At 45.2% G+C, this 27132-nt stretch overlaps 2 protein-coding genes across 6 annotated transcripts in view; one reads left to right on the top strand and one right to left on the bottom strand.

The window, feature by feature from the left end:
* The window catches only part of STX3 (syntaxin 3), a 46019-nt gene extending 24627 nt beyond the window's left edge, over positions 1-21392 (top strand). The window contains exons 3-11 of one of the 5 annotated variants that reach the window (XM_076001843.1): positions 2774-2873; positions 4927-5001; positions 6116-6183; positions 8046-8154; positions 9004-9077; positions 9271-9405; positions 11411-11521; positions 19036-19118; positions 19646-21392. In XM_076001843.1, coding sequence (XP_075857958.1) covers positions 2774-2873; positions 4927-5001; positions 6116-6183; positions 8046-8154; positions 9004-9077; positions 9271-9405; positions 11411-11521; positions 19036-19113 — 750 coding nt within the window. In that variant the 3' untranslated portion in view covers positions 19114-19118; positions 19646-21392. Of the gene's footprint in view, positions 1-2773; positions 2874-4926; positions 5002-6115; positions 6184-8045; positions 8155-9003; positions 9078-9270; positions 9406-11174; positions 11286-11410; positions 11522-12790; positions 12905-16645; positions 18514-19035; positions 19119-19645 lie in introns of those variants that run through there. The other 4 variants (XM_012759835.3, XM_012759836.3, XM_012759831.3 and 1 more) reach the window with 4 other exon arrangements.
* Positions 21393-21782: 390 nt separating this feature from the next.
* MRPL16 (mitochondrial ribosomal protein L16) lies at positions 21783-26132 on the bottom strand. Its single transcript, XM_012759838.3, has 4 exons — positions 25968-26132; positions 25544-25609; positions 23808-23956; positions 21783-22308 (listed from the first exon to the last, which is right to left on the bottom strand). Exons 1-4 carry the CDS (start codon positions 26020-26022, stop codon positions 21823-21825), a joined length of 756 nt encoding a protein of 251 aa, XP_012615292.1. The 5' UTR covers positions 26023-26132; the 3' UTR covers positions 21783-21822.
* Positions 26133-27132: the final 1000 nt, after the last annotated feature.

Raw genomic sequence — 27132 nt, 5'->3', positions numbered from 1 at the left:
AGTTTTAGATTGGGCACTTGTCAATTTCCTACTAGGATTTCCTCCTCCTCCCCCATCTCCTCATGACTTTTTGATTATCTGGCAAATGCACAAAAGGAAATCACATGTAGTTGCCACCATGAAATACTCAGAAAGTCACTTTTGAGGAAGACCAACGCTTCCAAGAAAAAGCAAAGACACGAAGTTCAAAAAAAGAAAGCTCTGTGATCGGCCATTTGTCCATGCTGAAGTCCTAAAGGGGGTCTGTGATTATTTGGTGAACTGGCTAAATTGCTATGAAATCAAGGTCCCTGAAATGCCTCCAGATGGTGAGGTTGGTGAGGACAGAAGAAAGAGAACAGCTGCAGTGGGTGAAGGATGGGTGGGGGTGAGTGGAGAGTTCCCTGGGCCCAGACAGTCCTGCAGGCAGGTTGAGGATGGAGCACCCAGGACCCAGTTCTCCCATGCATGGGGCCAGATGAGCATCTACCATCTGGTCTCCAAATGCCTAGAGTGACTCTTAGCGGTCTCGTCCCGGCAACTTTCTATCTCCTGTCTTTCTACCATTAACCAAACTTTGGGTCAGAATGCTCTTCAGAAGAGAATTTCTAAGACAACCAATCCATTGAACATGCAAAATCTAAGTCCTTTATAGCTTGTTAAAACGTATTAAACTCATTTTTAAATGGTTAGTGCATTTTATTTTAGAAAGCCTTTTTTTTCTCAATCCTGTCAAACAGTATGTTTGCTTTGGCAAGAAAGTCACGTGATGGAAGGGGAACCATGGTGTGATGAAATGACATTTTATAAGAGGGGCCAATTTGAGAGATAAAGGGGAAGGGAGGGGAAGATGGCAATATCTGAGTTACCCAAAAGGCCAGGTTCTGAGGTTACACAGGCCCTTTTTATAGTTGGGTAAGCTTGGGATTCTGCTAAAAGTGAAACGGTATAGAGAATTTTAAGAAGTCTTAGGTGAAATGGAAAAAGCATCCCAGTTGGAGTCTGGAGGGCACTGCATGCTCTCCTTGTCACCAGCTATGTGACCTATGACTTCTTTAAACTTTAGTTTCCTCCTTTGAATAATGGCACTCATACAATCCTGTAGGTTGTTTTGTCAGCTGTTGAAAATGCTTCAGAAATATTTGGGTAGTTACTTGTATGTATATTTATGCTTCGATGATATTATTACATTGAAATTTTATTCTGTATCTTTATTTATTTATTTATTTATTATTTTTTTATTTTTTTGAGACAGAGTCTCGCTTTGTTGCCCAGGCTAGAGTGAGTGCCATGGCGTCAGCCTAGCTCACAGCAACCTCAAACTCCTGGGCTCAAGCAATCCTACTGCCTCAGCCTCCCAAGTAGCTGAGACTACAGGCATGCGCCACCATACCTGGCTAATTTTTTTCTATATATGTTAGTTGGCCAATTAATTTCTTTCTATTTATAGTAGAGACGGGTCTCGCTCTTGCTCAGGCTGGTTTCGAACTCCTGACCTTGAGCAATCCGCCTTCCCCGGCCTCCTAGAGTGCTAGGATTACAGGCATGAGCCACCGAGCCCGGCCTTTATTCTGTATCTTTAAGCAAATGGTTCTACTCTCAAACTCTGGCATAGCTAAGCCAATACATTTATAGAGGGGGAAATCCCTTGCTTCAGTGGCAAAAATACTGATTTGAGGGTTAGAGAATTCAAGTTTTATTTCTCCTATTTTCGCTTCAATTTGAAGGCTATAATCAGGTTTTTAAAAAGAGGCAAATCATCCGCTGGAAGAAAGGGATGCCGGGGGCAGCATATATACATTGGATTGTATTTTCGTTGTGTCTCAACTGTTAGGATCCTGCTGCATGGCATTTTCATGATTTCTGCTTGTTAATTGTTGCAGTGTAGACGTGCCCCTCATTTTGGGAGTTAGGGTAATAGACACTGCAAATGTTGAAGTCTCTTCCTGCACTGCCCCTGTATATATGCTTCCACTGGGGCGGGGGCCTTGGTGCCAGCGGCAGCCTGCACCTTTGAAGGGGGAGCTGAGGTTGCACTTAATGCTCATGCTGCAGTGCCTGGTGACGGTGTTCTATCCAGGAAGGGAGTGCTGCTGGAAAGATCTCATGATTCCCACTTCGTCCAATCAGGAGCCTTAGAAACTTGCAGAGATGGTCCACGACTCTAGCTTCTGGGTCCTGGTCACCTGAGGGAATCGGCAGTACAAGCCTCTCACCAGAACATGTGTCCAGGGGAAGCTCAGGTTGTCTCCTGAGATGGTCACTGCTTGGTCTCTGTCTCTCTCTCCCTCCCCCTCCTTGTCTTCTTTATCTGTTTCTCTGTTTCTGTCTCTTCTTCTCATTCTTCTCTTTGTTTTACCACTCGCTGGGTTTGTTCTCTTTCTTTCACTTCACTTTTCCTTCTGTCCTTCCTGTCCCCATCCCCGTCCTCACTATCTTCCGTTTTTACTTTTGGGGGCTGAGGGATCTGCCCGATGAAGATTGCTGACCTCCGCTCTGGTTACTCTTTCCGGTTTTCCTGGTTCTTCTCTGTCCGGAGTCCTCCCACCCGAGGTGGGCAAGTGCATTCCTCTCAGGGAGCAATGAGTATGGATCTTTAACGACCGCTCTGTTGAGATTAGTTTATCTGACTGCGGAAAGGGTACTTACTGGGCAGGTGAAGATGTTTAAGTCATTAGGTTCTTCCACAAACCCAGAAGGCGAGCATCTTTAACCAAGGGGATCTGCTAAGTGTTTATCTCAGCCGTGCACATGTTCTTCCTCTTTGGTGATGAAAGTGTCTTTCTGATTACAGATTGAGGAAACTCGGCTCAACATTGACAAGATCTCAGAGCATGTGGAGGAGGCGAAGAAACTCTACAGTGTCATTCTCTCTGCACCGATTCCAGAGCCCAGTGAGTGTTGACTCAGAGCCGCGACCCTCTGCACTGGGGCAGAGCCAGCCTTGTTTTCCTCGCTTGTGTGAGCAGTAGCAGGGCGTGTACTCATCACATTGGCTAATGTACACGTCCCGTCATGTCCTCATCTGCTTTACTTGAGCTGGGTTCCCACTGCCTGGCCACAGTCACCTTTTCTGTTTATGGTCCCACTCGAGCTATTTAGCCAGACTTTTCTATGCTGCTCAGCTCGTCGCTCTCCTGACTGGCAGTGACTCTTACTGCTTCTCACGTGCCCCTGCTCTGTCCTGCTCTGCGCCTCTGCTTGTACCACTGCCCTAGCCTGACATGCTTTTCCCAGCCCCCTCTCCAAATCCTACCAGATCAAGTCCATTTTTTTTCCCCATGAGATGTTCTGAAACGGTTCACGTTCATAGAAAATCCCTCCATCCCTAAACTCCTGTTTGTTACCATGGCAGAGGCAACCTTTTTTCCTGTAATTGTTTTGCATTGTTAGAGTGTCAGGCTATTTTTTGGTTCCTTAAAACTGGGAACAAACCTGACGTGGTCATTCCACCCTTCCCCTTTTCCATGGCTCTCTAGTACCTGAAGATTAAAGTGGGGACATGTCAGCAGAGCACACGGGAGTTGTCTGGGTCACATTCCTGCCTTCCCAGCTACGCTCACTCCCACCGTCCTCCTCACGCTGCCCACACTTTAGCCAGGCCACCTCTGGCTGTTCCCAGGCCCTTCTTGTTCCCTTGTTCCTTTTATTTATTTATTTTTGAGACAGAGTCTCACTCTTTGCCTGGGCTAGAGTGCCGTGGCGGCAGCCTATCTCACAGCAACCTCAAACTCCTGGGCTCAAGCGATCCTTCTGCCTCGGCCTCTCGAGTAGCTGGGACTACAGGCAGGCACCACCATGCCCGGCTAATTTTTTTCTATATATTTTTATTTGGCCAATTAATTTATTTCTATTTATAATAGAGATGGGGGTCTCGCTCTTGCTCAGGCTGGTTTCAAACTCCTGACCTTGAACGATCCACCTGGCTCGGCCTCCCAGAGTGTTAGGATTACAGGCGTGAGCCACTGCACCTGGCTCCCTCGTTCCTTTTATATATTGTTTCTTCTCCCTGAGACTCTTGCTGTAAGTCTTCATTTCTGGTTAACGCTTAGTCTTTCTACTATCTCTGTCGTCAGAAGCTTTTCCAGACCCCTCCAGGCTGTGCCAGGCTGTGTGGGGGGCCCTGCCTAGCCACGCTATGTACACCTTCCCCAGAACTCAGACTGTACCCCACACTGCTGCATATTAGGACTGCTGATTTATTTCTCCTTGTCTCTTACTAGACTCTGAAACCTCAAAGGTAGAATCTGTATCTTCCCTTTAAAATTCCTTAGTTTCTAGCTCAGTTCCAAGTAGGGGCTGAAGGATGGTTTTTGATGTATGGTTGTAGATAACACCTAATTTGCTCCATACAACCCAGGACAGCTTTGGGCATGTAGTAGGTATGTCATAAAGATTTGCTTCATTCCAGGTCGAGCTGTGGTTACAATCCTTTTGCCCTGTAAGTCCCATAGAATCCTCCTCTGCCTTCTGAGCTGAGGTCCTCATGCTAAACCAGGTTGTTTCCTCTAAGAGCAGGTTCTTAAAATTGTGTGCTGGAGAACCACTTGAAAAGGCTTGTTAAAACAGGCCGATTCTGGGTCCTCAACCCTGGGTGTTTTTATTCCATATGTCTGGGATGCGGTGCCTGGAAAATGCCTTTTAAAAAATAAGTGCTCTGTGATTTTAATGACAGGTTCAAATGACAGAATGCTTTGGGATAAATACTGCTCTGGGCAGTGGGGGCCTGAGAAAGCTCCCCACCTCCTCTGTTGGTTGTTGTAGCTCACAAAGCTGTTAGTCCTCTACTTTTTCTTTTTCTTTTTTTTTAAAAGTTTATTTATTTATTTTCCAGCATATTGTGGGGGTACAAATGTTAAAGTTACATATATTTCTTGCCTCCCCTCCCCCCTCGAGTCAGATAGTCCTCTACTTTCTAACTAATTCTACCTGCCTCTGTTTACCCAGAAACCAAGGATGACCTGGAGCAGCTGACAACCGAGATCAAGAAAAGGGCCAATAACGTCCGGAACAAACTGAAGAGTAAGGAGGGATCAAAGGGAACAAGCCAGTCCCTGCCACCATCTGTCTCAGCTCCTTGGGGTCCAGCTCTTCCGAACCGAAACTCCTCTTGAATGAAGTGACACCACTTGTTCCATCTTTGCGTGTGGTTTGGGCACTGTCCCCACAAGGACATATAGCCCCAGAAATTTGTCTTTTCTTGAATCCTAACTGTAGTTGAAAGAGTCCAGAATCAAAGTTAGGAGATGAGAACTAGAATGTGCTTTCGGCTACTGAGTAGTTGTGTGACTTGGTCCTTTAACTTAGTTCCTTAGCCAACTTTTCTCTTATTGGTCCTATTCCCCCAGCACTACATACATTTGAATAGCAATTTCAGAGATATGTAGATGCAAGATATGTCATTCAGTCTACAGACATTTCTTGACGGGGAGGGTGTGTCACCCTCCCGTAGCCTCCTGCCCTTACTTTAGAGAGCACAGTTCAATGAAACCACTGTCGTAGATTCCATTCTCCTGGGCCCAAAAGGTTTACTGAGTTCCGAGGCTATGGTCTGCATTCTTGCCAGTGTGTTTGGTGAATGCATGCTGTTGGTCATAGGAGAGAGCGGTATTGCTCGGCCCAATTTATCATTTCTTCCTCCAAAACAAATTGCAATAACTATGTTAACTGGAGTGGAGGGAAGGGTCATTAGCAGGTTCCAGTACTATCAGGGGTGGTGCGCCCGCCACTGTGCTGAGCACTCTGCATCTTCTCGCTGAATCTGCACCTTAGTATTGTGAGGGAGGTCCTGTGATGTATTCTGTCTTACAGATGACAGAACAGGAATATTAAGAGAGGTTAGGTGGCTTTTCCAAAGTCATACCTAGTAAGTGCCAGGGCAAGGATTTTGGCCTGAGTCTCTTGGTGATAGAGACCCACGCTGTTCACTGTTATGCCAAAACCTGGCGATCGTAAAGGCTGAGGAGGGCCTGTCCGGCAGCCCACCTGCAAGCTGACCTTTTGGGATTGCACCTACCTGCGGTTACAGCTCCGTGGGCTGAGGGTGTGAGGCTGAGTGAGCAGGTTTGCACTGCACGGTGTGTTTCTCGAAAGGAGCAGCAGATGTGTTGCTAGTAGAACCTTCCTCTTCTCTCAGGCATGGAGAAGCATATTGAGGAAGATGAGGTCCGGTCTTCAGCAGACCTTCGGATTCGGAAATCTCAGGTAAGGTTTTACCTGGTCTAATGATCATCTGGTCGTGTCTTAATTTTTTTTTCTCCTTAGCTGTGGAGTCATTTTTTTTTTCTTCCCAAGACAGGAGTCTCACTCTGTTGTCCTGGTTAGAATGCCGTGGCATCAGCCTAACTCACAGCAACCTCAACCTCCTGGGGTCAAGCCTCCTGCCTCAGCCTCCAGAGTAGCTGGGACTACAGGCATGTGCCACCATGACCAGCTAATTTTTTTTCTATATATTTTTAGTTGGCCAATTAATTTCTTTCTATTTATAGTAGAGACGGGGGTCTCACTCTTGCTCAGGCCGGTTTCGAACTCCTGACCTTGAGCAATCCGCGTGCCTCGGCCTACCAGAGTGCTAGGATTACAGGCGTGAGCTACTGTGCCCGGCCTGTGGAGTCTTTTTTTAAAAAAAAACAAAACAATTCTTATTTGGAACTCAATTTGAAGAACTGGTCAAGGGGAACTGTCCCGTTGAAGCAGGGCCCAGGGCCAGAGTCCGGCCCTTTTGGCCCCTCTGTCACTCTTTCCTTTGCCAGTGAGGCCCCTGGAGAACTTCTTAAAGCTTCCTAGAGCACAGCGTAAGAGATATTATGCCTCCTTGTTTTACAGGAGAGGAAATTGATGTCTTCTCTTTAAAGATTGTTAGTCATTAGTTGTCCGGTTTGGAGCTGGGCATTTTAGGGGTCTTCAGAGATAGGGTCCTTGTCCTTAAAGAACTGGCATGACATTTGAGTGGCCTAGGAAACTATTACATAAGAACCAGCAGGAGGACAGTGTAAGAAGACACGGTCCAGCGCAGGTGCTCTCAGCATTAAAAGATCTCAGGAAGAGCTGAGGATAGAGAGAGGAGGCTGGGCCAGAGTATGGCAAACATGGTTGTCCTCCCTGAGAGGCACTGGGGTAGGAGTGGGCTGTGTGTGCACACGTGTGTGTGCCTGCATGTGTGTTGGCAGCAGCCGTGGTGATGGTGGTGGAGTGGGTGGGAGTGAGGGGCAGACATGAAGAGAACATCCTTTCTGGAGAGAAAAGTTTGCTGTGGGATAGTGAACACAGAATTTTTGGTTGATAATGTCACTCCATGTTCTAGAGGTCTTTGAGTACCAATCTAGGGAATTGGGATCTGATCCTGTAGCCCATAGGCATTTGCTTCAGGCCACCGTATATTAGGCAGGTATTATGGCAGCTGTTTGAAAGTTGGAGACAGTGGGAAAGAGGCTGGAGGCTGGGAGTTAGGTTTTTGCAATGATTTTAGTCTAAATTTGCATAGTGGTAGTGGGTTTGGAAAAAGTATAAAGACTGGTGATTTTGCAAAGGAGAAAACAACAGGGCTTGAAGCTGAGAGGTGGGCAAAGAGTAAAAATTATTATGAAGGTTTGCGCTTAGGCATCCAGGGCTATTGAGAGAATGCATTTAATTATAAGCAGAAGGCTGGGGAGATCAGCCAGGGCGGGAACTCAAGTATCTTTGGCAAGTATTACACATGGGAAGGGAGTCTGACAGCGTTGGAAAGCAAGCCCAGAGTTGTGCCAGAAAAATGCTTCTAGTCCGCGTGGGTTCAGGGCTCAGAGATTCACAGAGATGATCTCCTTTAGCCTCACAATCACCAGGTGAGGTCAGCAGGACAGGTAAACAGATACTGAAGCCATGCTTTGGAAAGGGCAGCGGGCTCTCTTGGTGGTGGTGCAAACCTAGGAAACCAGAAAGTTGGGTCTGATACCTGGTCTTTTGACTCTGAGCCCAGTGCTGCTGTGGATGGCTGTGTGGGGGTGGGACGGGGTTCTGTAAGAGTTAGGGACCTTCCCCTTCCCTTGCCACCTGTGGGCTTACTGCATTTTACATTGTCCCCACAGCACTCCGTCCTCTCCCGGAAGTTTGTGGAGGTGATGACCAAATACAACGAAGCTCAGGTGGACTTCCGTGAACGCAGCAAAGGGCGAATCCAGCGGCAGCTGGAAATTAGTATGTGTTTGAGGTTTGGTGTGTCCCCGCCTCCTTTTCTCGCCCTGTGTTTGTCCATCCCAAGTGGTGAGGCCCAAGGAGAATGAGCAGCAACTCTGCTTGTGGCTTCCATGTCATATTTTGTGCCCATGCCCAGGATACACGTCATAGCACTGGCACATCCTGAATGCTGCCTCTTAGGCTGAAGAGTGACACAGTTTTTATCAGGGCCAAGTGATTTTTTTCTGTGGGATACAGCATTTCCTCATACGTAGAAGGGAAGCAGTTGATAACCAGTTGCTCTCCTGGGCACTCGTTGCATCTTTTTGCTGTCTGTTTGACAGCAAAGCACATTTATGAAATAAAAGGTGCAGCGCTAGTTGCTGTGAGGAATATAGAAACTGATAAAGCCATGACCTTTAGGAATTTAGTAATGTAGAAGGCCAGGCCCTGCAAGGTGGGATATGCTTCAGGTGGGAAGAACTGTGTGAATGAGGATGTAATCAAGAAAGAGCAAGTGTGTTTAGGAGTGGCAGGTCATCTAGGCCTGGGAAGGGGCATGTTTGGAGAAGTGTAAGGTTAAGATGGATTGAGGGAGGGCTCACCCACCAAATGGCACACCGTTAGGAAGGGCTTGGACTCCATGCTGTAGTGAATGGGGCTAGTAATACTCTGAGCTGGGAAGTAACACAATCAGATATGTGCTTAGGGGAGAAACAAGAAGGGCAAGTCAGGAGGCAATTGGGGGAGTGTTGTAAAGGCCACGGTCTTTATAGTGAAGTCACCATATTCCTGATTTTCAGGGATCTTTTCAAGTAATGTGCTGTGCTTTGATCTTGTATTTGATGCTCTGCTTCTTTTGTCATACAGCTGGCAAAAAGACAACAGATGAGGAGCTGGAGGAGATGTTAGAGAGCGGCAACCCTGCCATCTTCACCTCTGGGGTGAGTGCCTTGGTGCTGGGACAGTGCACCCCTCTCATGAGCAGGGAGGCCCCTGTGCAGCTTCGCGGGGTCTAGCAGGTGCAGGGAAGTGGGGGAGGCCAGGAGCTTGCCGGGAGCGTGCACAAGGGCTGTGCCAGAGGCAGCCTTGCTTGCAGGGGTGGCTGATGGTCTGTCTGTATGTGGCCTGTTGTAGATCATTGACTCCCAGATTTCCAAGCAAGCCCTGAGTGAGATCGAGGGACGGCACAAGGACATCGTAAGGCTGGAGAGCAGCATCAAGGAGCTTCATGACATGTTTATGGACATCGCCATGCTGGTGGAGAATCAGGTAACTGGCAGGGAGTCCCAGTGTGGGGAGGGAGGAGAGGAAAGCTTGGTTTCTCCTGAGAGCAGGGAGGATGGGAATGCGGGAAGCCAGGTAAGGCGGGTGGGAGAACCAATGGGAATTTGCATAAGGAGTAACAGAATTCCGGCATCCCAGGGAGAAAAAGTGTGCATTCTTATCAAATGCTGACACTTAGGGCAGTCTCAGCCTTGTCATTCTTGCCTGTTCCTTTGGCCTCTCAGTTGTTGCTACTTAATACAGGTCCAGTGTGCTCTGTCAAATACCTGGTTCCCCAGCCTCAGGGTCTTTCTTTTCTTTATTAGAGATGTGGGTTCTTAATGATGATGCCTTAAAACAATCTCCTGATACAGACTATTTCACCGATGTCATTGAAAACATATGATTTTTTTCCAGTTCACAGTAAAAACTGAGGTTTTTAACAGGTTTTTTTTTCCATTTTTGTTTTTTCTTCTGTATGTATTTTTAAAAAATTGGCATTTTTGTTTTTGCTAAGGAACAGAGCAGACAACATTAATGAAAGAATAGTAAAATACTGTTTACAGAAAGACTCAAAACACCACTCGCTGGTGCTTGGTTTGACAGCTCGCTTTGCCCAAGGTGTGCTTCCTCAGGGGTGGAGTTCTCTGTCGCCTGCCTAGGGTGTAAGTTTCACGTAGTTGGGTGGTTCCCAGTCCTTATGATGCAGTTAAATGTGCCACAGTGCCATAGTGCTGTGCTCTTGTCCCGTGAACTTCCAGCTGCTCTGCCAATTGGATTGAAAACTGCTCCCACAGTAGAGAGACTGTAGGACCCAGTTGAAGCCTGGGCATAGCATGACTGGCTTTTGACATCGGTTCCCTGCTCAGGGCCCGGTGCCTTACCCCCAACCCTCTCTGGCCTCTGAGACCATTTCTCAAGTCCCTCCATCCCTACTCTTCTCTTTCCCCCCCACACTGCCTTGCCGAGGAACTGGTTTGAGATTCAAGTGGTGGTAAGTGCCTGTTTACAGACTGGCAGAAAGTGATGGGGTTGGGTCGAGGAAGGTCTGGGTAGGGGAGGAGAATCCCATTCTAAGATGCTACAATGAATTGGGATGACCAGACTTCCTGGGAAAGAAGTAATAGCTGGGAAATGGCTGGGAATCATGTTAAGAGACCACTGCCTGGAAGGGAAGATACAACCCAATAGCCTGGGTACACCCAATGTCTGTCACACAAAGGGCCTTGGAATAGATCATAGAGAAAGCAAATGTTCCCCACCTCAGGCATGTATTAAGCACCGGCTGTGTGCCAGGTGCACTCAGTGGCTAGTGAGCATACTCAGTTCAGTCTGAGTGACCAGGTCGAAGCTAGTATCCTTGCGATGTCCTAAGAACAGGAGATATTCTTATTTTGGTTCCTCCCCAGGTGCTTAAGTAAAAACAAAAAAAAGGTGGGAAGAGGTTACCTCACAGTATATTTATATGTAGTATGTAGTTACCAGACATTCTAGAAAGTATGTTCCAGGAGCCCAGCAGAGTGCTGGCCACAGAGAAGTAATTCAATGTATGTTTCTTGAATGAGTGACACCCCCCCGCCCCCCATCAAGCACTGGGGAACCACAGGTCATCGTGTGCAAAATGTGAAAATGTGCTCTAGGGAAGGCCGCACTTCAGGGTTTCTGGATGCCCTTCTTGGCACTGAAGGTGATAAGAAAGAGAATCCCTTCCTCACGCTAGCTAGGGCTGTTCCGGGGTGGGCTTACCGGGCGTGACTGGTGTCTGTTCTCTGCAGGGTGAGATGTTAGATAACATAGAGCTGAATGTCATGCACACAGTGGACCACGTGGAGAAGGCACGAGATGAAACTAAAAAAGCTGTGAAATACAAGAGTCAGGCCCGGAAGGTGAGACTCTCCGATTTGTCGCCTTCAGAGAACAGAGTCCGTTTTGTTTGCTGTCTCTCGCTCTTTCTCTCTCCCCTCTCCCTGTCTGTGTTTCTGCTGCTGCTGCCTCTTGCATCCGGGGAAAGGGAGCCATGATTGACCGTATAGAGAACAACATGGACCAGTCCGTGGGCTTCGTGGAGCGGGCCGTGGCAGATACCAAAAAGGCTGTCAAGTATCAGAGCGAAGCCCGCAGGGTGAGCGCCTCAGTCTCGGCTGGTCTTACTGGAGTCTCCTCTCCCTGGCCATCCCCATCTGCGACCTTGAGCCCACGCCTTCCACCCCTGCCCTGGCCTCGGCCCAACCCCTAGTCCAGCCTTTCCTAGAGACCAGCCACCCGCCCTCCCTTCCCAGGTGTGCCCTGCATGGATCTGGCTCACATGCTTTCTCCCCAAGAACCCACACTTGAATGGCAGGTCTGTGAGATGGATGCACGGCCCAGGTGTTGCTGCTCATCTTCTCCTGCACGTAGCTCATGAACCTTTCGGGTGTTACACTTGACTCCTCTGTTCTTCAGAAACCTTTTCATTGGCTTCTACTCCAGGAGCCCGAGCTCTGCCTCCTGTTCTTTTTCTCTGCCTGTATCTAGTGCTGTGCTAACTGCTATTTAAATGTTATATCGTTTTATCTTATAGAGCACCTGTCATTTCCACTTTATAGGTGAAACAATTGAGGGTCAGAGGTTTAGTAATTGGCTTCAGGCCACCTAGTGCGTAGGGGAGCTGGGATTCAAAATCTGATCCCAGTCATGCTCTTTGCACCACACCATTGTTTGTCCACCCTTCTGGTGTCCCTGTTGCTTGAGGACTTCTAAGCTTCTGTACTCATTGGCCGGGTATCTAGCTCTGGTGGCTTCTGCTTTTTAAACTTTTCTTCTTTGACTGTTTCTCTTGGGCTCGGATGTTTTTGTTCTTCAATCTTTTTCTTCCAGCTTTACCTAGTGCTTGTGCAGGGATTTAGGGGGCTTGGGAAGTTATTTTACGGCATGAATCTGAATCATAGTCTCTGATACCCAGTCTGTATGATGGGTCTGACACATAGGAGTGTACTTTAGGGGACAGATGGATGGAGTTGGAAATTAGGACCATCTAAAAAATGTCTTTACACTCCTTCTTAGGAAGGAAAAATCAGCCACTTTATATTTTGGCTGATTGCTGCTTGGAGACCCCGTGATGGTGGCTCTTATTATATCTGTCCACATGTGCAAAACCGCAGTGTGAGCTAAGAGCTGACAGCGGATAGAAGCTCCATGTTTCCATCTGCTGGCCTGGGTAGCCATTAAATAATTTAAGAAATGTAAAATATCCTAAAAGAATGTAGAATATAGAGATGCAGGCTTCTTATTTGGACCCATTAGATGTTTCCTCAGTAGAGGTGAGAAGGGTTGGGTTTTGTCTGAGATGTTGTTGTTTTTTTGGTCGTTTATAATAATGATCTGTTTTTGTTTGTCTTATTCCTCTCTCCAGAAATTGATAATTATCATTGTGGTAGTAGTTGTGTTGCTGGGCCTTTTAGCATTGATTATTGGACTTTCCGTGGGGCTGAAATAAGAGTGGCCTGAGAGGCTGCTGCACTGACATGTAAGTAGACGAATAAGCGCCTTACTCTTGGGGACTCTGGATCGGATCCTCGAGGGGAAGTTAACTTGGGATTTCAGATTCCACTTCTTTCCCCTCATGATCGTGCTTGGACACACGGAGCTTTCTAAAACTTTCAGTAGCCTGTGGATTCTTTCTCGGGTTCTGGCTGCAGCCTGTGGGTCGGGTCTCCTGTTTGTTAGATACTGTAGATACTGCCCCTGCTCTGTCTTGTGTTTCTCCACCCTCCTGGCATACCTGAGCCATCCCATTTCGACTCCCCTTACCCAGGAAGCATGCTCCTAAGTTGGGTACAGTCTGTGTCTTGCATCTGAGGTCTGTTTTCTGAATTCCTGCTGGCTTTCCTGGATACTGGGCTTTGCTTTGGGCATCCTTTGAAATGTCAGTGAAGCTCTGAATTGGAATTTGGGTCTGTAGGGTTTTGTTTGTGGCTGACTGGTTGGATCTTCAATGATATAATAGCTAACATTTCTGAGTCTGGAGTTGAGCCAGACACTGTACCAAACATTGAATCCTCACAACACCCTTATGAGATAGGTAGTAGTATTATGTACATTTTACAGACCAAGAAACTCAGTTTTTTTTTTTTTTTTTTTTTTTTTTTTTGAGACAGAGTCTCGCTTTGTTGCCCAGGCTAGAGTGAGTCCCGTGGCGTCAGCGATCCTGCTGGGCTCAAGCTATCCTGCTGCCTCAGCCTCCTGAGTAGCTGGGACTACAGGCATGCGCCACCATGCCCGGCTAATTTTTTCTATATATATTAGTTGGCCAGTTAATTTCTTTCTATTTATAGTAGAGACGGGGTCTCACTCTTGTTCAGGCTGGTTTCGAACTCCTGACCTCGAGCAATCCACCTGCCTCGGCCTCCCAGAGAGCTAGGATTACAGGCGTGAGCCACCGCACCCGACCAAGAAACTCAGTCTTAAAGAAGCAAGGCCAAATCCACACAGCTAATAATAGACCTAGGAGAGTTCTTTACTACATCTTAGCTTCTCTTAGTAAAACAAGATAGGCACTTATCATTGTCTACAAAATCTAAAGAACCTTAGAGGATAGTGACTTTAAATTTTAGACCATTAATTTTCTTTAAAATTTGTGAAAAAAGATAGAGCTGTCCACTGAGTCAGGTCTAACAGCAGGTAGCATTTCAGGAATGATCCGGTTACTGGGAGTATTAAGACTTTTGTGATTTTTTTAAAGATATTTTTCTGAATAAAATATAGCATATATTGTTTAAAAAATCCATAAAATATAGAAAAAATGAATTAATCATTATTATTGCTGATAACCTTGTGGCATGTTCACACACTCAGACATAGTTTTATGTATATTTTGTACACAGTTACAAAATCATAAGCATCATTCCACATCACTAAAATCTCTTTGTAAATCTAATTTTCAACACAAGATTATGGATGTGCTCTTACATGTTTAACGTTTCCTCAATGTTGGAGATTTATGTTGTTTGCTATAACTCTTTAACCTTATTTAATATTTTTCTCATTTTTTATTTTCTCTCTATTAGAAAGTCATGGAAGTTAGATGGCTGAGGTTTTAGGCAGAGACATCTTTAAGGCTTGATACAAACTATCATGTTGATACCCACAGCTGCCCCTTCTTTTTTTTTTTTTTATTTCAGCATATTATGGGGGTACAGATTTTAAAGTTTCAATAAATGCCCTTCCCCCCCTCCCCCCACAAGTCTGAGTCTCCAGCATGACCATCCCTCAGATGGTGCGCCTATCACTCATTATGTATGTATATACCCGCCCCCCTCCCCCCCTTCCCCAATACTCTATTACTGTAGTACCTATGTGTCCACTTAGGTGCTACTCAGTTAACACCAGTTTGCTGGAGAATATATCTGGTGCTTGTTTTTCCATTCTTGGGATACTTCACTTAGTAATATGGGTTCCAGCTCTAACCAAGAAAATATAAGATGTGCTATATCACCATTGTTTCTTAGAGCTGAATAGTACTCCATGGTATACATATACCACATTTTATTAATCCATTCTTGAATTGATGGGCACTTGGGCTGTTTCCACAGCCTTGCGATTATGAATTGTGCTGCTATGAACATTCGAGTGCAAGTGTCTTTTTTGTAGAGTGTCACTGGATCATTTGGGTAGATGCCCAGCAATGGGATTGCTGGATCAAATGGTAGATTCACTTGTATCGCTTTAAGGTATCTCCATATTGCTTTCCACAGAGGTTGAACTAGTTTGCAGTCCCACCAGCAGTGTAGGAGTGTTCCTCTCTCTCCACATCCACGCCAGCATGCCCCTTCTTTTTACTTTTGCTTCTGTGTATCTTTTCCTCCCTCCTCCTTCCTTCCATGTGGCCAGAGGGTCTGAAAGTTAGATTATTTTAGCACTAAACATTCAAATTCATCGTGAGAGATAAGCAACAAGAAGATGATCAATCTCTCAGAGGCAACTAGTCTATTCTTTTTCTTTTTTTTCTCTTTTTTTTAGCATTTGGAGTCTAGTCCTTGATTTTTTTTTTTTTGGTGCAGTTTGAGTTCTGTTCTGCCTTTTAACTATCTCATTGAAAAAGATGTTAAAATTTAAAAAGAGGCATCATAGTTATTATATTTCCATATCCTTTGATGACAGATGTCTTGTAAATTCATAGTGACCTTACTGATTCTAATTCCAGGAATTCAGAATGTAAGTGAATCCTATTTGAGGAGATAACTCCTCAAAGGTGAGGAGACTGATTAATATATTGTTTATAGTTGACTAACCCGATCTTTAAGATGCTAAGTTGCTGAGCAGTTGTTAAGGTGCTTATTGTAGCTTGCTCCATATTCCCTAATAAAGCCAAGACTGATTGTTACCTAGATCTGGACTCCCCTCTCCCTCCATGTCACCTGAGGGAGAGAGGTTTCTGAACAGGAGGGAGGGAAAACCCATGTTTACATTCTCCAGTTTTGTGCAAGCTACTTGCTCTAGGCTAATATCCCATTTTACAAGTGGGGAAGCTCTTTGAAGCTCAGTGAACTATAGAAACTTGCTCAAGCCTACACAGCTTGTAAGGCGGATCAGCTGTAATATGACCCCTGAACTTTTCCATATTCTTATTAAATTAATTTTCAAAAAAAATTTCAGAATATTATGGCGGCACATTTTGGATACATGTATTGCCTTTGCATGATGGCCCAAGCCAGAGCTACAAACGTGCCCATCCCCCAGTGTACTCTGCATCCATTAGTTCTGAATTTACCCATCCCCTCCACCCACTCCCACCTGCCCGGGACCTGATGAATATTACTTCTGTGTGTGCATCTAAGTGTTGCTCAGTTAGTCCTCCTGGCTTCACTGCTCCCAGAGGAGGTGAAGAACATGATAGCCTTCCATATACTTTTCATTGTGTCCTTCTGCCTTCTAGGAACAAGACAGGTGCTGTGGGCCCTGCAGAGAACGGGTTTTCACCAGGTCCACTGACGAACCCTTCTGTGGGTGTGGACAGCCATGTGAAGGCTTATAGAAGGCCTAGAGAGTTTTCTTTTGCCCCCCTCTCACAGTAGGGCTTTCTGTTCTTTGTCCAGTGGGACATTTAATTCTAGGTCCCATCTATTGGATTTTTCAGGTTTAGTGTTGCCTTTTCCATTGTTCTCCCTTTCGCAGCCATTTCTGATCTTTCCTCTCCACCTTCTGGGTTTGTGGCTGATCCTCCTGTTGCCCTTCACTGATCAGCTGCTCCTTTCCCTGCCTCTCCTAGAACCTGATTTCACTCCAGCCTGGCGTGGCCACCCTTGTCTTCAGATGGGAATGGAGTTTGAATGGCATTCCTGAGAGCGAGTTGGACCCGTTCCTTTGTTTCCTTGTAACCATCCTTGGACCTGACTCAGCAAACAATCTAGCCCTGGAGGAACCTAATCTACCTAGTGCAACCTTGACTTCTCCTCAGAACCTTCTCCTGCCTCACCAACTCTGATGTTCCTCCCTCCTGGACTGTGTGAACCAACCTGGCTTCTCCCTCCTCCCTGTGCCGTGTCAAATTGTGCCTTGCACCTTGGAAAGCCCATCTGAGACCCTCTCAAGGTGCTATGTTTTCTACCTCATAGAGTTTTTTTCTCCCAGAAATTGCAACATTTTTTTTTTTTAGGGGAATATCTTTAACCAAGCAGAGGGATTCTTCTAAATTTGGCAACAGTAATGCTTGGAGCTGAGTCTTCTACTTGGCAGGATGCCAATCCTCAGCTGCTTGTCCCTGTGTCCTAAAAACATGAGGGGCTGGCAGATGTCATTTTGGTCTGAGAAGCTGACTTGTTTGAAATTCAACCTTAAATTAAGCTCTTACTATGTTCAGCTTGGGGGCCAACTTTGATTTTTCTCTATGTTGTATTCTCTCTTGTTTACTCAAGGAGGGGCCAGGATGATACAGTCATCCGAAGTTACCATTTGCAAAGACTACAGGTATGGACTGTTAGTTTCCATGCCTCAGTCTTGGAAACTGGCTATTCACTGCTAGAGAGTGATATTTTGTGAAGCCGGTGCCTTGAGGCCAAAAATTACTTGCAATTTTAAATTGGGTCAGGGACAAGGTGCTGGAGTCTCCGGCTCTGGAAATGTTTCATGGGACTGGTGTGAGTATTCAGTCACTCATGTGTTCCAGATGTATTTTTATAATCATGTGTGAGATGTATGTATATATATATATATATGCATGTCTCTCAGGAAGTAGGAAATAAAAGTGGAAGACATTATGACCTCAAAAAAAAAATGACTTTGAGCTAGGCTAAAAATTAGGTAAGGTAAGGGACATTTGCTTACCTGCAATCGAATCATTGTAGAAATATGATCTTCCCATATTATCAAGAAACTTGTTTTCTGGATGAGTAGTGGGAAAATCATATGAGCTCTTTGGAGGACTAAATTGATCTGCAGTTAAGTTTTAGCACACAGATGTATAATGTTTTGACACCTGTCCCCACCTGTTGCCTACACTAGGCTTGTTCTGGCAACATCCCACAGCAACTTGATATTATTTACCTGACCTATGGGATGTCCTGTCTTCAGGACTGAGTCAGTTGGGGAACACCAGAGATTACAGAATCTCTTCCTGCTGCTGGGATGAGCTTGGCAGGTTCTTTGTCTCCCTCGATTCTTATCATGGAGGAAGCAACAGCCAGGAAATATTGGAGTGACTATGACTGTGCTAACCCAGTGTAAGCCCCTGAGATTTCCTGCTGGTCTCGGCCAGACTCCCTGATTTTGGGTACCAGGTATAGTTCAGCTTTGACTTTAATGCTTTCTAGGATAGGGTGTGCACCCTACTCCCAGCACTGTCCATTAGCTTCCTTTGCACAGGCTACTCACTAGCAGTCATCATCCGCACTCAGACAGAGCCCAGGGAACGTCCTCTTGCCCGTGGCTATGATGTCGGTCGGTCAGTGGACTGGCTCCAGCAACAGGGGAGACAAACCAATCAGAGGCCTTTGCTGTCCTCTTGAGATTGAGGCCGGGGGCTTCTAGTTTGGAATACAACATGTGAAGATTTTGTTGTTGTTTGTACTTTTTTAAAAATGTAAACTTGATTATTTTATTGCTAATTTAAAAATAAATGACTTTATATTGATTGTGAAACAGTTCTGGCTCTCTCCATGCAAAACACTTTGTGATTTGGTGCCACCATGTGGTCATTTTTGTTCAGGTTTTAGAATGGGAGTAAAATCTTTTTAAACCATGTGCTGAACCAGATAGGTGGTTCAAAAGTTCAAAAATTTGATAAATGGTTTAACTGCCAAAGAATTAAAGTGTAACTGTTTGAGTTGCAGATTTGAGGTGCTTCCCCCAGAAGAATCTGGTTCACTGGCTCTAGGAGGAAAGGAGGGAGGTCCGTTGTGACGTCGTTATCTAGACAGCAGAACGGCATGCTCAGCATTCTCTGAGATTCCTGTTCCTCTGATTTCTGAATCTCCCACCTGGAAATAGCAATTGTGTGAACGTTCTGAGTTCTAGAAGCCAGATCCATCTCCCTTTTCCTCCTGGCGCTCCCTTTTCCTTCATACCCCCTTCCACGCCCACACGCACCCCATCTCCCTTCCTGTGGAACTCGGCTCAGTCATGTTTCTCACGTGTTCTTTCTTTCTTTGTCTGGATGAGCAGAAGAAGATCATGATCATGATCTGCTGCATTATCCTTGCGATCATCTTAGCCTCTACCATTGGGGGCATATTTGCCTGAAAAAGGTGAGCCATCTGTGGGGAGGGTCAGGCCTGCTTTCACTTACTTGAACCTCTTGTGTCCTGCGGGCATTCATTGTCTGATGCCCTACTCTTGGGGGGGTGGGGGGGATAGGTGCTGGAATAAAAGTTAGAGAAAACTAAGGAAAGGGATGTTTCCGAGAAAGAAAAATGAGTGAAGAGTGAGTTGGGGGCAGGAGTAGAGGAGAAAGAAGGCGGCAATCTGTCCTATAACGTGGTCTGGTAGCGGAATGCTTTGTACAGGACAAGGATGTTGATTCCTGGTAAACGGTTTGAGCCTTGGTATCTGGGAATGGCAAAAGGAGCAAGAATGAGCTCTTGCATTAGATGCACCCTGAACTTTCTGGAAGAAGGCCACACAGCAAACCTGAATTAAATTTCTTCCCCTTCCAAGATTACAAATTAACAGCCTATGTGTAGACCCTTCCCCTGTGCAGAGTGATCCTGGCCACCAACATCATGCAATATAATCTATGATTTTTTTCCCCTCCATTCTTCTGTTATCTCTTTAGCTCTCACAGATGGATCTGCGACTGGCATTTCTAATCCTTCTTCCACCTCTGTGGTGCCATCACTTCTCCACGCAGACTCCTCATCAGCTACTCCTCTTTCCATTATGAAACTTATGACACAGGGAACCAGTCAACTACTAATTACAAGCCATGTAAAGGAAGAACTTATGAGAATTCAGAATTGGGTGGGGGCAGGGGTGCAGGAATAGGGAGGGAGTACAGTGATATATAGCCGGCTAGAGAAATGGTTTGAAGCAGGGAAGTGCAGGGTAGAGAAGAAAGCATAATGGGCACCTGTTTAGGAAGTGAAATGTAGAGCGTGCACCTGCGGTATTGGCTGTGATGAGGCAGATATTGTAGCATATCTAATTCAACAGGCTCTTATTTGAACTCCTGTGAGTTGGTCAAGAATGTCAGGGCACTTGTCAATTCTGCTCTTCAGGCTCTTCTAGGTCTCACTTTGACCACTCCACATCTACTTCCTCCTTCAGGGTCCAGTAGTAGTCTTAAAAGTGAAGGTTAACTAAGGATAGGCACATGGCCTGTCTTGCTCCCTGCTGTGTCCCTGTTGTTTAGCACAGTGCCTGCCACTGACCAGTGCCCAAATACCTGTTGACTTACTTATAATGAGGCTCTGATTTCACTCATGGACTAGTCCTTGGGTTTGACTCCTAAGCTCTTTAAGGCATCAATGAGAACATGGTTTGTTACTATGAGAGGCTGTGTAAAGCTGCTTGGGAATGGGTTGATGCACTTTTGCAAAAATGCTACATCAGGCCCCCATTACCACAACATACAGGGCTTTTTCTGTGGGTGGTTCTGTCTTACCAACAGCCTCTCCCTCTGTGGAGATGGCTGTTCCCAGGATTGTGGTTCAGTAACTATATACAGACACCAAAAGAAAGATGTTTATGCTATAATTGAACTCCGAAGTCGGTAGAATGCTGTGAACCCTAACAAAGGACTGATGAAGATACTAGGTGAGAAAGGTGGAGCGAGGCTATCCCTTACTTCACTGCTCCCCTGATTTGTGTTGCTAGCTGAAACAGTTGGCCAGCAATGTATGTGCGAGAAACTGTTCTAGACAGTCCCCAATTCAAGGTTCAGTTGTGCTCAGCTTTAAAACTATGTGTATGAGTCCTAATGCAAGGAATTTATTTAGTGATTAATAACAAGAAGTTCACTAAAAATACATTAAAAATCATAGTATACAACTTTTGAGGACCACACAACTGTTAAGTTTGTACTTTTGAAAGTAAACCAAGTTCTTATTTCTTTGCTGGACACCTTATTAAGAAAGTGGGATAAAAAGATGACATTTTGGTCAGTGTGCTATTTTCTACCCACTTTCAAAAGCAGATGGTTGAATATTTCTATCAATTTGTGCTTCCTTTAGTTTGAATAGGGGATAGAAGACGACAGCTCTGAAATACAGACTAATCTCATTAAAGGCAATCAGGGAGCTGAAGCCATGGGGATTTGAGTCGGAGCCCTCATGTGGCAGCAGGGATCTGCGTGCTGCGTGGCACATGGCACTGTACTAGATTCTGCAGGGACACCAAAGTAGAACCACTCTCTGATTCAGAGAATTTCAGACCTAGAGAGGGCCACCAAGTTTTAACTTTTATCAGTTCCTTCTGCTAAAAGGCAAAGGTATATTCCTTGCCATACTGTCCAACATGCCCCCTTCCAGGGTGGAGAGAAGATGGGTAGCTGGGCATCAATAAATACCTGTTGAATCAATGAACCTATGTACTCATGTCATTTTTTTTGTCGTTCTTAAAATGTGTAACTAGTAAAATGTTATAGAAACTGGCTCCCGAAGGGTGTACACATTAAGAGGCATTACAGACGTTAAGTCAGACTTGAACCGTAGGTGGGGAACGCACACCTTTGCTTCAATCCTGAAGATGTTCATCTTGCAGCCCCAGAGAACCAAGAGCTCTTAACGGTCATCCAGGCCTATTTCTTAATCTTCTAAGAGATTAAGAATAACCGGTGAGAAGTTATATCCTGAGGCGATGCTCAAATTTTATTTAATGTACTGTTTTTTTCCTACTCATATGCTGCTCCTTAGTGATGACAGAAGAACTACCCAAAGACTTTCAGGGTAAGCTGAGGGGAATACAAACGCAGATTCTTTCAATGGCCTATGTACACTTTATTTTTTACACTCACTACACACGTTCAGGGATGTAGAACTTGCCCCAGTATCGCCCCTTCTGGGTCAAGTCATACGGGCTCAGTACTTTCCGTATCCCCAGCATGTTGGCAGTGGCTACGCGCTCGAAGGTCCAGGGGTTTTGGTTATTTCGTTCTCGTTCCTCTTGATCTTTCCGCATCTTCTCTAGTGTCTCTCGGCTCACAGCCTTTGCTGGGAAGGGCAACTTGTGGGCAACCTGGTTAAGGAAACCTTGTACCTCTTTGAATTCACAACGGCCACCCACCTCTACTACAAGGCGGCCAGCCTTCACGGGTGTCACGTAGTGATCAATGGCACCTTTGCCTCCCCCCATGCGCTGCCCAACACTCTTGCGGGTGATGGGCTTGAAAGGGGCTGGCACTCGCCATATGGCAAACATGTTCTTGGGGTCCAGAGAGCGGTTGATTGTCAGGCGCATCATTTCAAAATGGCCCCAATGGAGGTAACCGCCACCAAGTGCCTAAAAGTGAATGGAGAATTAGAAACACGTGGAGACTTAGATATCCTTTATGGGCTCTATTATTATGTCTCTTCTTTTATAGTAACTGTGGTTTCACTGATACACTTGAAAGTAAAAATGTAAGTTCTAGTAAGTACCCTGGAGGAAAAGTCTAGGGTACAGTAATAAAGGGGAGTGAGGGTGGACCCACTTCAATGGAGAGCCAGGGAAGGCCTCTTTGAGGTGACATTTAAAGCTGAGGCCAGAATAAGAACTAGCCAACGGGAGAGAGGCATGGTCAAGACAGAGGAATGGCTTATGTGGAGGCCCTGACACAGCAGAGGACTGATGAGTAGAAGCCAGTGTGGCTAGCACAGAGTGAGGAAGGGGAGAGTAGGCATGAGGTCAGCAGGGGCTGATCATGCAGGCTGTGGGAGGAGTACTTTAGAACACCCTGGCTGCCTGATGGGAAATAAATCATAGTACACACCCACTTATGTAGCTACTGACAGTAAGTCTTCATGGAAGCTACCCAACAAGTAAGGAAACCGCTGGCCCAACTCCTAAGTTCATGGATAGTTTTATTTTTACCAGAGGCTTGAAAAGATCTTAGGGTTTGAGTATGGGGCAAATTATGTAGCCTCTTCTTTCTCTTGCTTTTACATTATTTTTACTCTACTTAAAAAAAAAAAGATATATAACTCAAATATTTAGTGGGTAACCAGTATCCCCTCTGCACATTAGTTTGTTTATTTTTTGAGACAGAGTCTCACTCTGTTGCCCTGGCTAAAGTGCAGTGGCATCATCATAGCTCACTGCAACCTCCAACTCCTGGGCTCAAGAGATCCTCCTGCCTCAGCCTCCAAAGTAGCTGGGACTACAGGCATGCACCGCCACATATGTCCAATTTTTCTACCTTTTGTAGAGATTGGGGTCTCACTATGTTGCTCAGGCTGGTCTTGAACTTTTGACCTCAAGCTATCTTCCCACCTTGGCCTCCCAAAGTGCTAGGATTACAGGTGTGAGCCACCAACCCTAATGCACATCAGTTTAAAGAGCAACTTCTGGCAATTCTAAGAAAAACTGTAGAGGTAGGGACTAGAATTAATTCAAAGAGTATGAGATTTGTTTATTTTGTTTATTTTTTGAGACAAAGTCTCGCTTTGTTGCCCAGGCTACAGCGAGTGCCATGGCGTCAGCCTAGCTCACAGCAACCTCAAACTCCTGGGCTCAAGCGATCCTCCTGCTTCAGCCTCCCGAGTAGCTGGAACTACAGGCATGCGCCACCATGCCTGGCTAATTCTTTTCTATATATATTAGTTAGCCAATTAATTTCTTTCTATTTATAGTAGAGACGGGGTCTTACTCTTGCTCAGGCTGGTTTTGAACTCCTGATCTCGAGCAATCTGCTTGCCTCGGCCTCCCACAGTGCTAGGATTACAGGCGTGAGCCACCGCGCCCGACCGTAAGAGTATGAGATTTGTTAACTCTGGCCTGTAGCTGCTTGATGCTAAACTCACCAGGATTGCAAAATTGCCTTCTGTGAACTCAGTAGCTTCAGTGGAAGGTCCCCGTATGTCACGCAATTTTTTAGGTTCTTTTCTTAGTTTTGGCACAAGTGGTACCCTTTCAACAAATTTCAGCTTGGGCCTTTCAGGAATAGAAACATCTAAAAGGAGCACAGACAATCAAGAATAAGTAAAGCAACACATCTCAAAGGATCCATTTTCTTCCTAGAAAGATTTTATAACAATCAGATGAAATTCTTAAAGTTACCACTGAACAATAATTCCAAAGGTATATTACATTTTTCTTGTGGATGCTTTTAGTGACACTGGAATTTTTTTGGCTATGACAATGTTTCTAAACCTTTGAAGATAGCCAAGTTTTAACCTTTGAATCAAAAAGCATTTGTTAATCACTGATTTTGTGCGCAATACTGTAACAGGGACTATTTGGAAATCATTATTTTATTTAATCTTTAAAACAACTTGATAGCCTTGGTATTTTTTTAGGGCTTCCCTTTTTTTAAAGTTTAACAAACGTAAGTCAAAGGGTCAAATAAAACAAATAAATATACAGCTCAGTGAATTGTCAGAAAGTGAACACATGAACACACATCACTATAACCCAGGTCAAGAAACAGAACATTAGGTAAATAATATTTTTAATGTCCATTTTATTGAAGAGGAACCTGAGGCCTAGAAACATTTTATGATTTGGTCTAGGGTGCCATCCACTTAAACAGCAGAGGTAGACAACATGATACTTAAAAAAAAATTACACTATTGACTCTCTGGATGTTAATGGGGGTAGTGGGAAAAATACACGTACATGTATATGAAACTAAATTCTCCAGCTCTGCCACATTCTTGTTGAGAAACTTACAACCTAGGAATCCTTTGATCAATGCTTTTTAAAAAATATATATGCAGAGGCTTTTCATACTGAGATCTGCACAGAATCAACAATGTGCAAGAGCCGGGTGAAGGTGGGTGAGCACCACTTCAGGCCAGACACGGGACATCCTTACGATGTTTACTAGACAGTTAGGAATAGTAACAAGCATGGCTTTATGATGGAGACAAATATAAAACAGGCGACTTCAAGGAAATATCAAATTAGTAATATTAATGGAAATATCAAATTATTACTATCACGATCAGAGTTACTGCCTCCCCCACCAGCTTCTATATGCAGCTACAAAGAAACTTATAATGCTTTCTCTCACCTACAAGTCAAAATGTACTTCCAGAAAATACAGTAGTTTAACAATTATGTGCAGAAGACCCTCAGATGTATAGGCCCCACTCATTTTTTGATGTTTCCAGTATATTTAAAAAAATGATTAGATTTATAAAATTGTGGCTTATCTTCAATCTATATTTAACCAATTCTTTTCAATAATATTGTTAAATGACTGCATAGATGTAGTCTTATTTGGAGAAAACACTGTAAGTCCAGATTTGAGGCCAATTAGCCCTGGCTGAGTGGACCATGGGCCATAACCAGTGAAATAGCCTTAGGGGAGCTATCCCATTAGACATTTGCTCCATAAAAGCAGGGACCTATTTTGTTCTTTGGTTTATCTCTAGTGCTCAGAACACTTCTTGGCAATACAGTAGGTCCTCTATACATATTTACTGAAAGAGTGAATGGGGATATGAATCCCATGAACACTCCTATGACTTCTCCCGCTCTCTGCTAAGTTCCATCAGGAAGAAGACTTACAAATAGGAAAAAGATAGGCTCTCACCTTCGTAAGTTGGCACTGGCAGCAGCGTCTTTATCCCAGCGCTGGTGGGCAGGGTTGCCCAAGAATCTACAAAGACAAACCAAGTTAAACTGAGACCTGGTACAACCTGGGCCAGAGGTACTTACTTACTCCTGACGGAGGTGTTTTATGAGGTGCGCGACGCAGGTCCCGCTAAATGGGCTCCCAAGCGCAGGCCCCCAAAGAGGCCAGTCCAGGTCCATGGGCGGCGGCAGCGACCCCCCGCCCCTACGCGGTCGTGACCCTTTTGCACGAATCCCTACGGTGGAGGGGCGGCAGGATAGTGCAGCCCCTAACCAGTGCTTCAGCATGCATATGCAGAGCCGCCTTCGGGCTTAGGATACATAGCATTGGGGGGTGGGGTGGGGAGGAAAGTCTTCTTTATGGACCAAAAGAGACTTCTGACCTGACAAGGGCACCCGCAGGAGCGGTGCTCCGGCGCGAGCCAGCAGCTTCCACATAGTCGCGCGCGTCTAGCAGCACCTCGCTCGCTACAACGCCGACATTGGTCGCTTTCCGCCGGATAGAGAGCGACGCTCTAAAGTCTCGCGAGAATTGGGTAGAAACACAGCTCACTCGGGCCGGAAGTAGTGCTCTCGTTGGTCCACTTCACAGAGTGGCTCGACGGAAGCGGAAGAAACTGGCGCCTCAGAGCTTGGGTTCCGGAGCTGGTTGGTGTCGGAGGGTCAAGTACTCGATGCGTCCATCAATGCCCAGGCGCTCTGTTGGCCTTACAGAGTTCTCTTCCCAATCCCCGGATTTCCCCTAACTAAGGCGGCAAGGCCTGAATTTTCTCTGCGGAATACAATTGTTAAAGCTTGCAGTTCGCTTAGCAAGTTTGTCCCTTCCTATTCACTGCATTAAGCCTTTTTTTTTCTAGGAGGCCCCTCAGAGGCATTAGGAAAATACCACTGATTTGTCACTGGTTTATCATTTACTGAGCGCTTGCAGTGAGCCAGATACTGAGTGCTTCATTGTACTTAACTCCTTCCAACAAATCCATTAGATAAGTTATATTATACTTACTTTGCAGATTCCATACTAAGGGTGAAATGATTTAACTTTCTGTCACACAACAGGGAAACGGGTATAGTCAGGATTTAAGCACAGTCTGATTCCTGAGAACCCATTGAATGGACGGACAGTCATAAGTTGATAAGTTAAAATGAAATATTATATAATTATTCTGGGAGAATGTTGAGTAAATCATTTTTATCGGCCTGAAGCTTTCTTTTTTTTTTTTTCTTTTATTTTTGACTCAGGCCTGGAAAATAGATGAAGCTTTCTAATAATTAGAATGAGAGAATATTTTTCCAAGCTTCTAAGATACAAAGGTGATTAGCAAATTGAGACTCATGTCTGATGTACTTAAATCATAGTAAATCCGTGTGGCCTTTTGCCATGGATTAATTTCACAAATAGCAACAAATAAAACCTGGAAAGCTTACAAAGCTACTGGGAGAAATCTGTTTACAATTTCATGCACTTGATTATCTGCATACTGAATCTGCATCAAAAGAGTTAATGGATTTTATTACAGCTAATCATTTCTATCCCAAGATTGTTTTTGC

Source organism: Microcebus murinus, chromosome 4 (assembly GCF_040939455.1).
Source record: "Microcebus murinus isolate Inina chromosome 4, M.murinus_Inina_mat1.0, whole genome shotgun sequence".
Classification (NCBI taxonomy): domain Eukaryota; kingdom Metazoa; phylum Chordata; class Mammalia; order Primates; family Cheirogaleidae; genus Microcebus; species Microcebus murinus.
The sequence above is the reverse complement of the archived record's forward strand: the minus strand, read 5'-3'. Positions and strand labels throughout refer to the sequence as shown.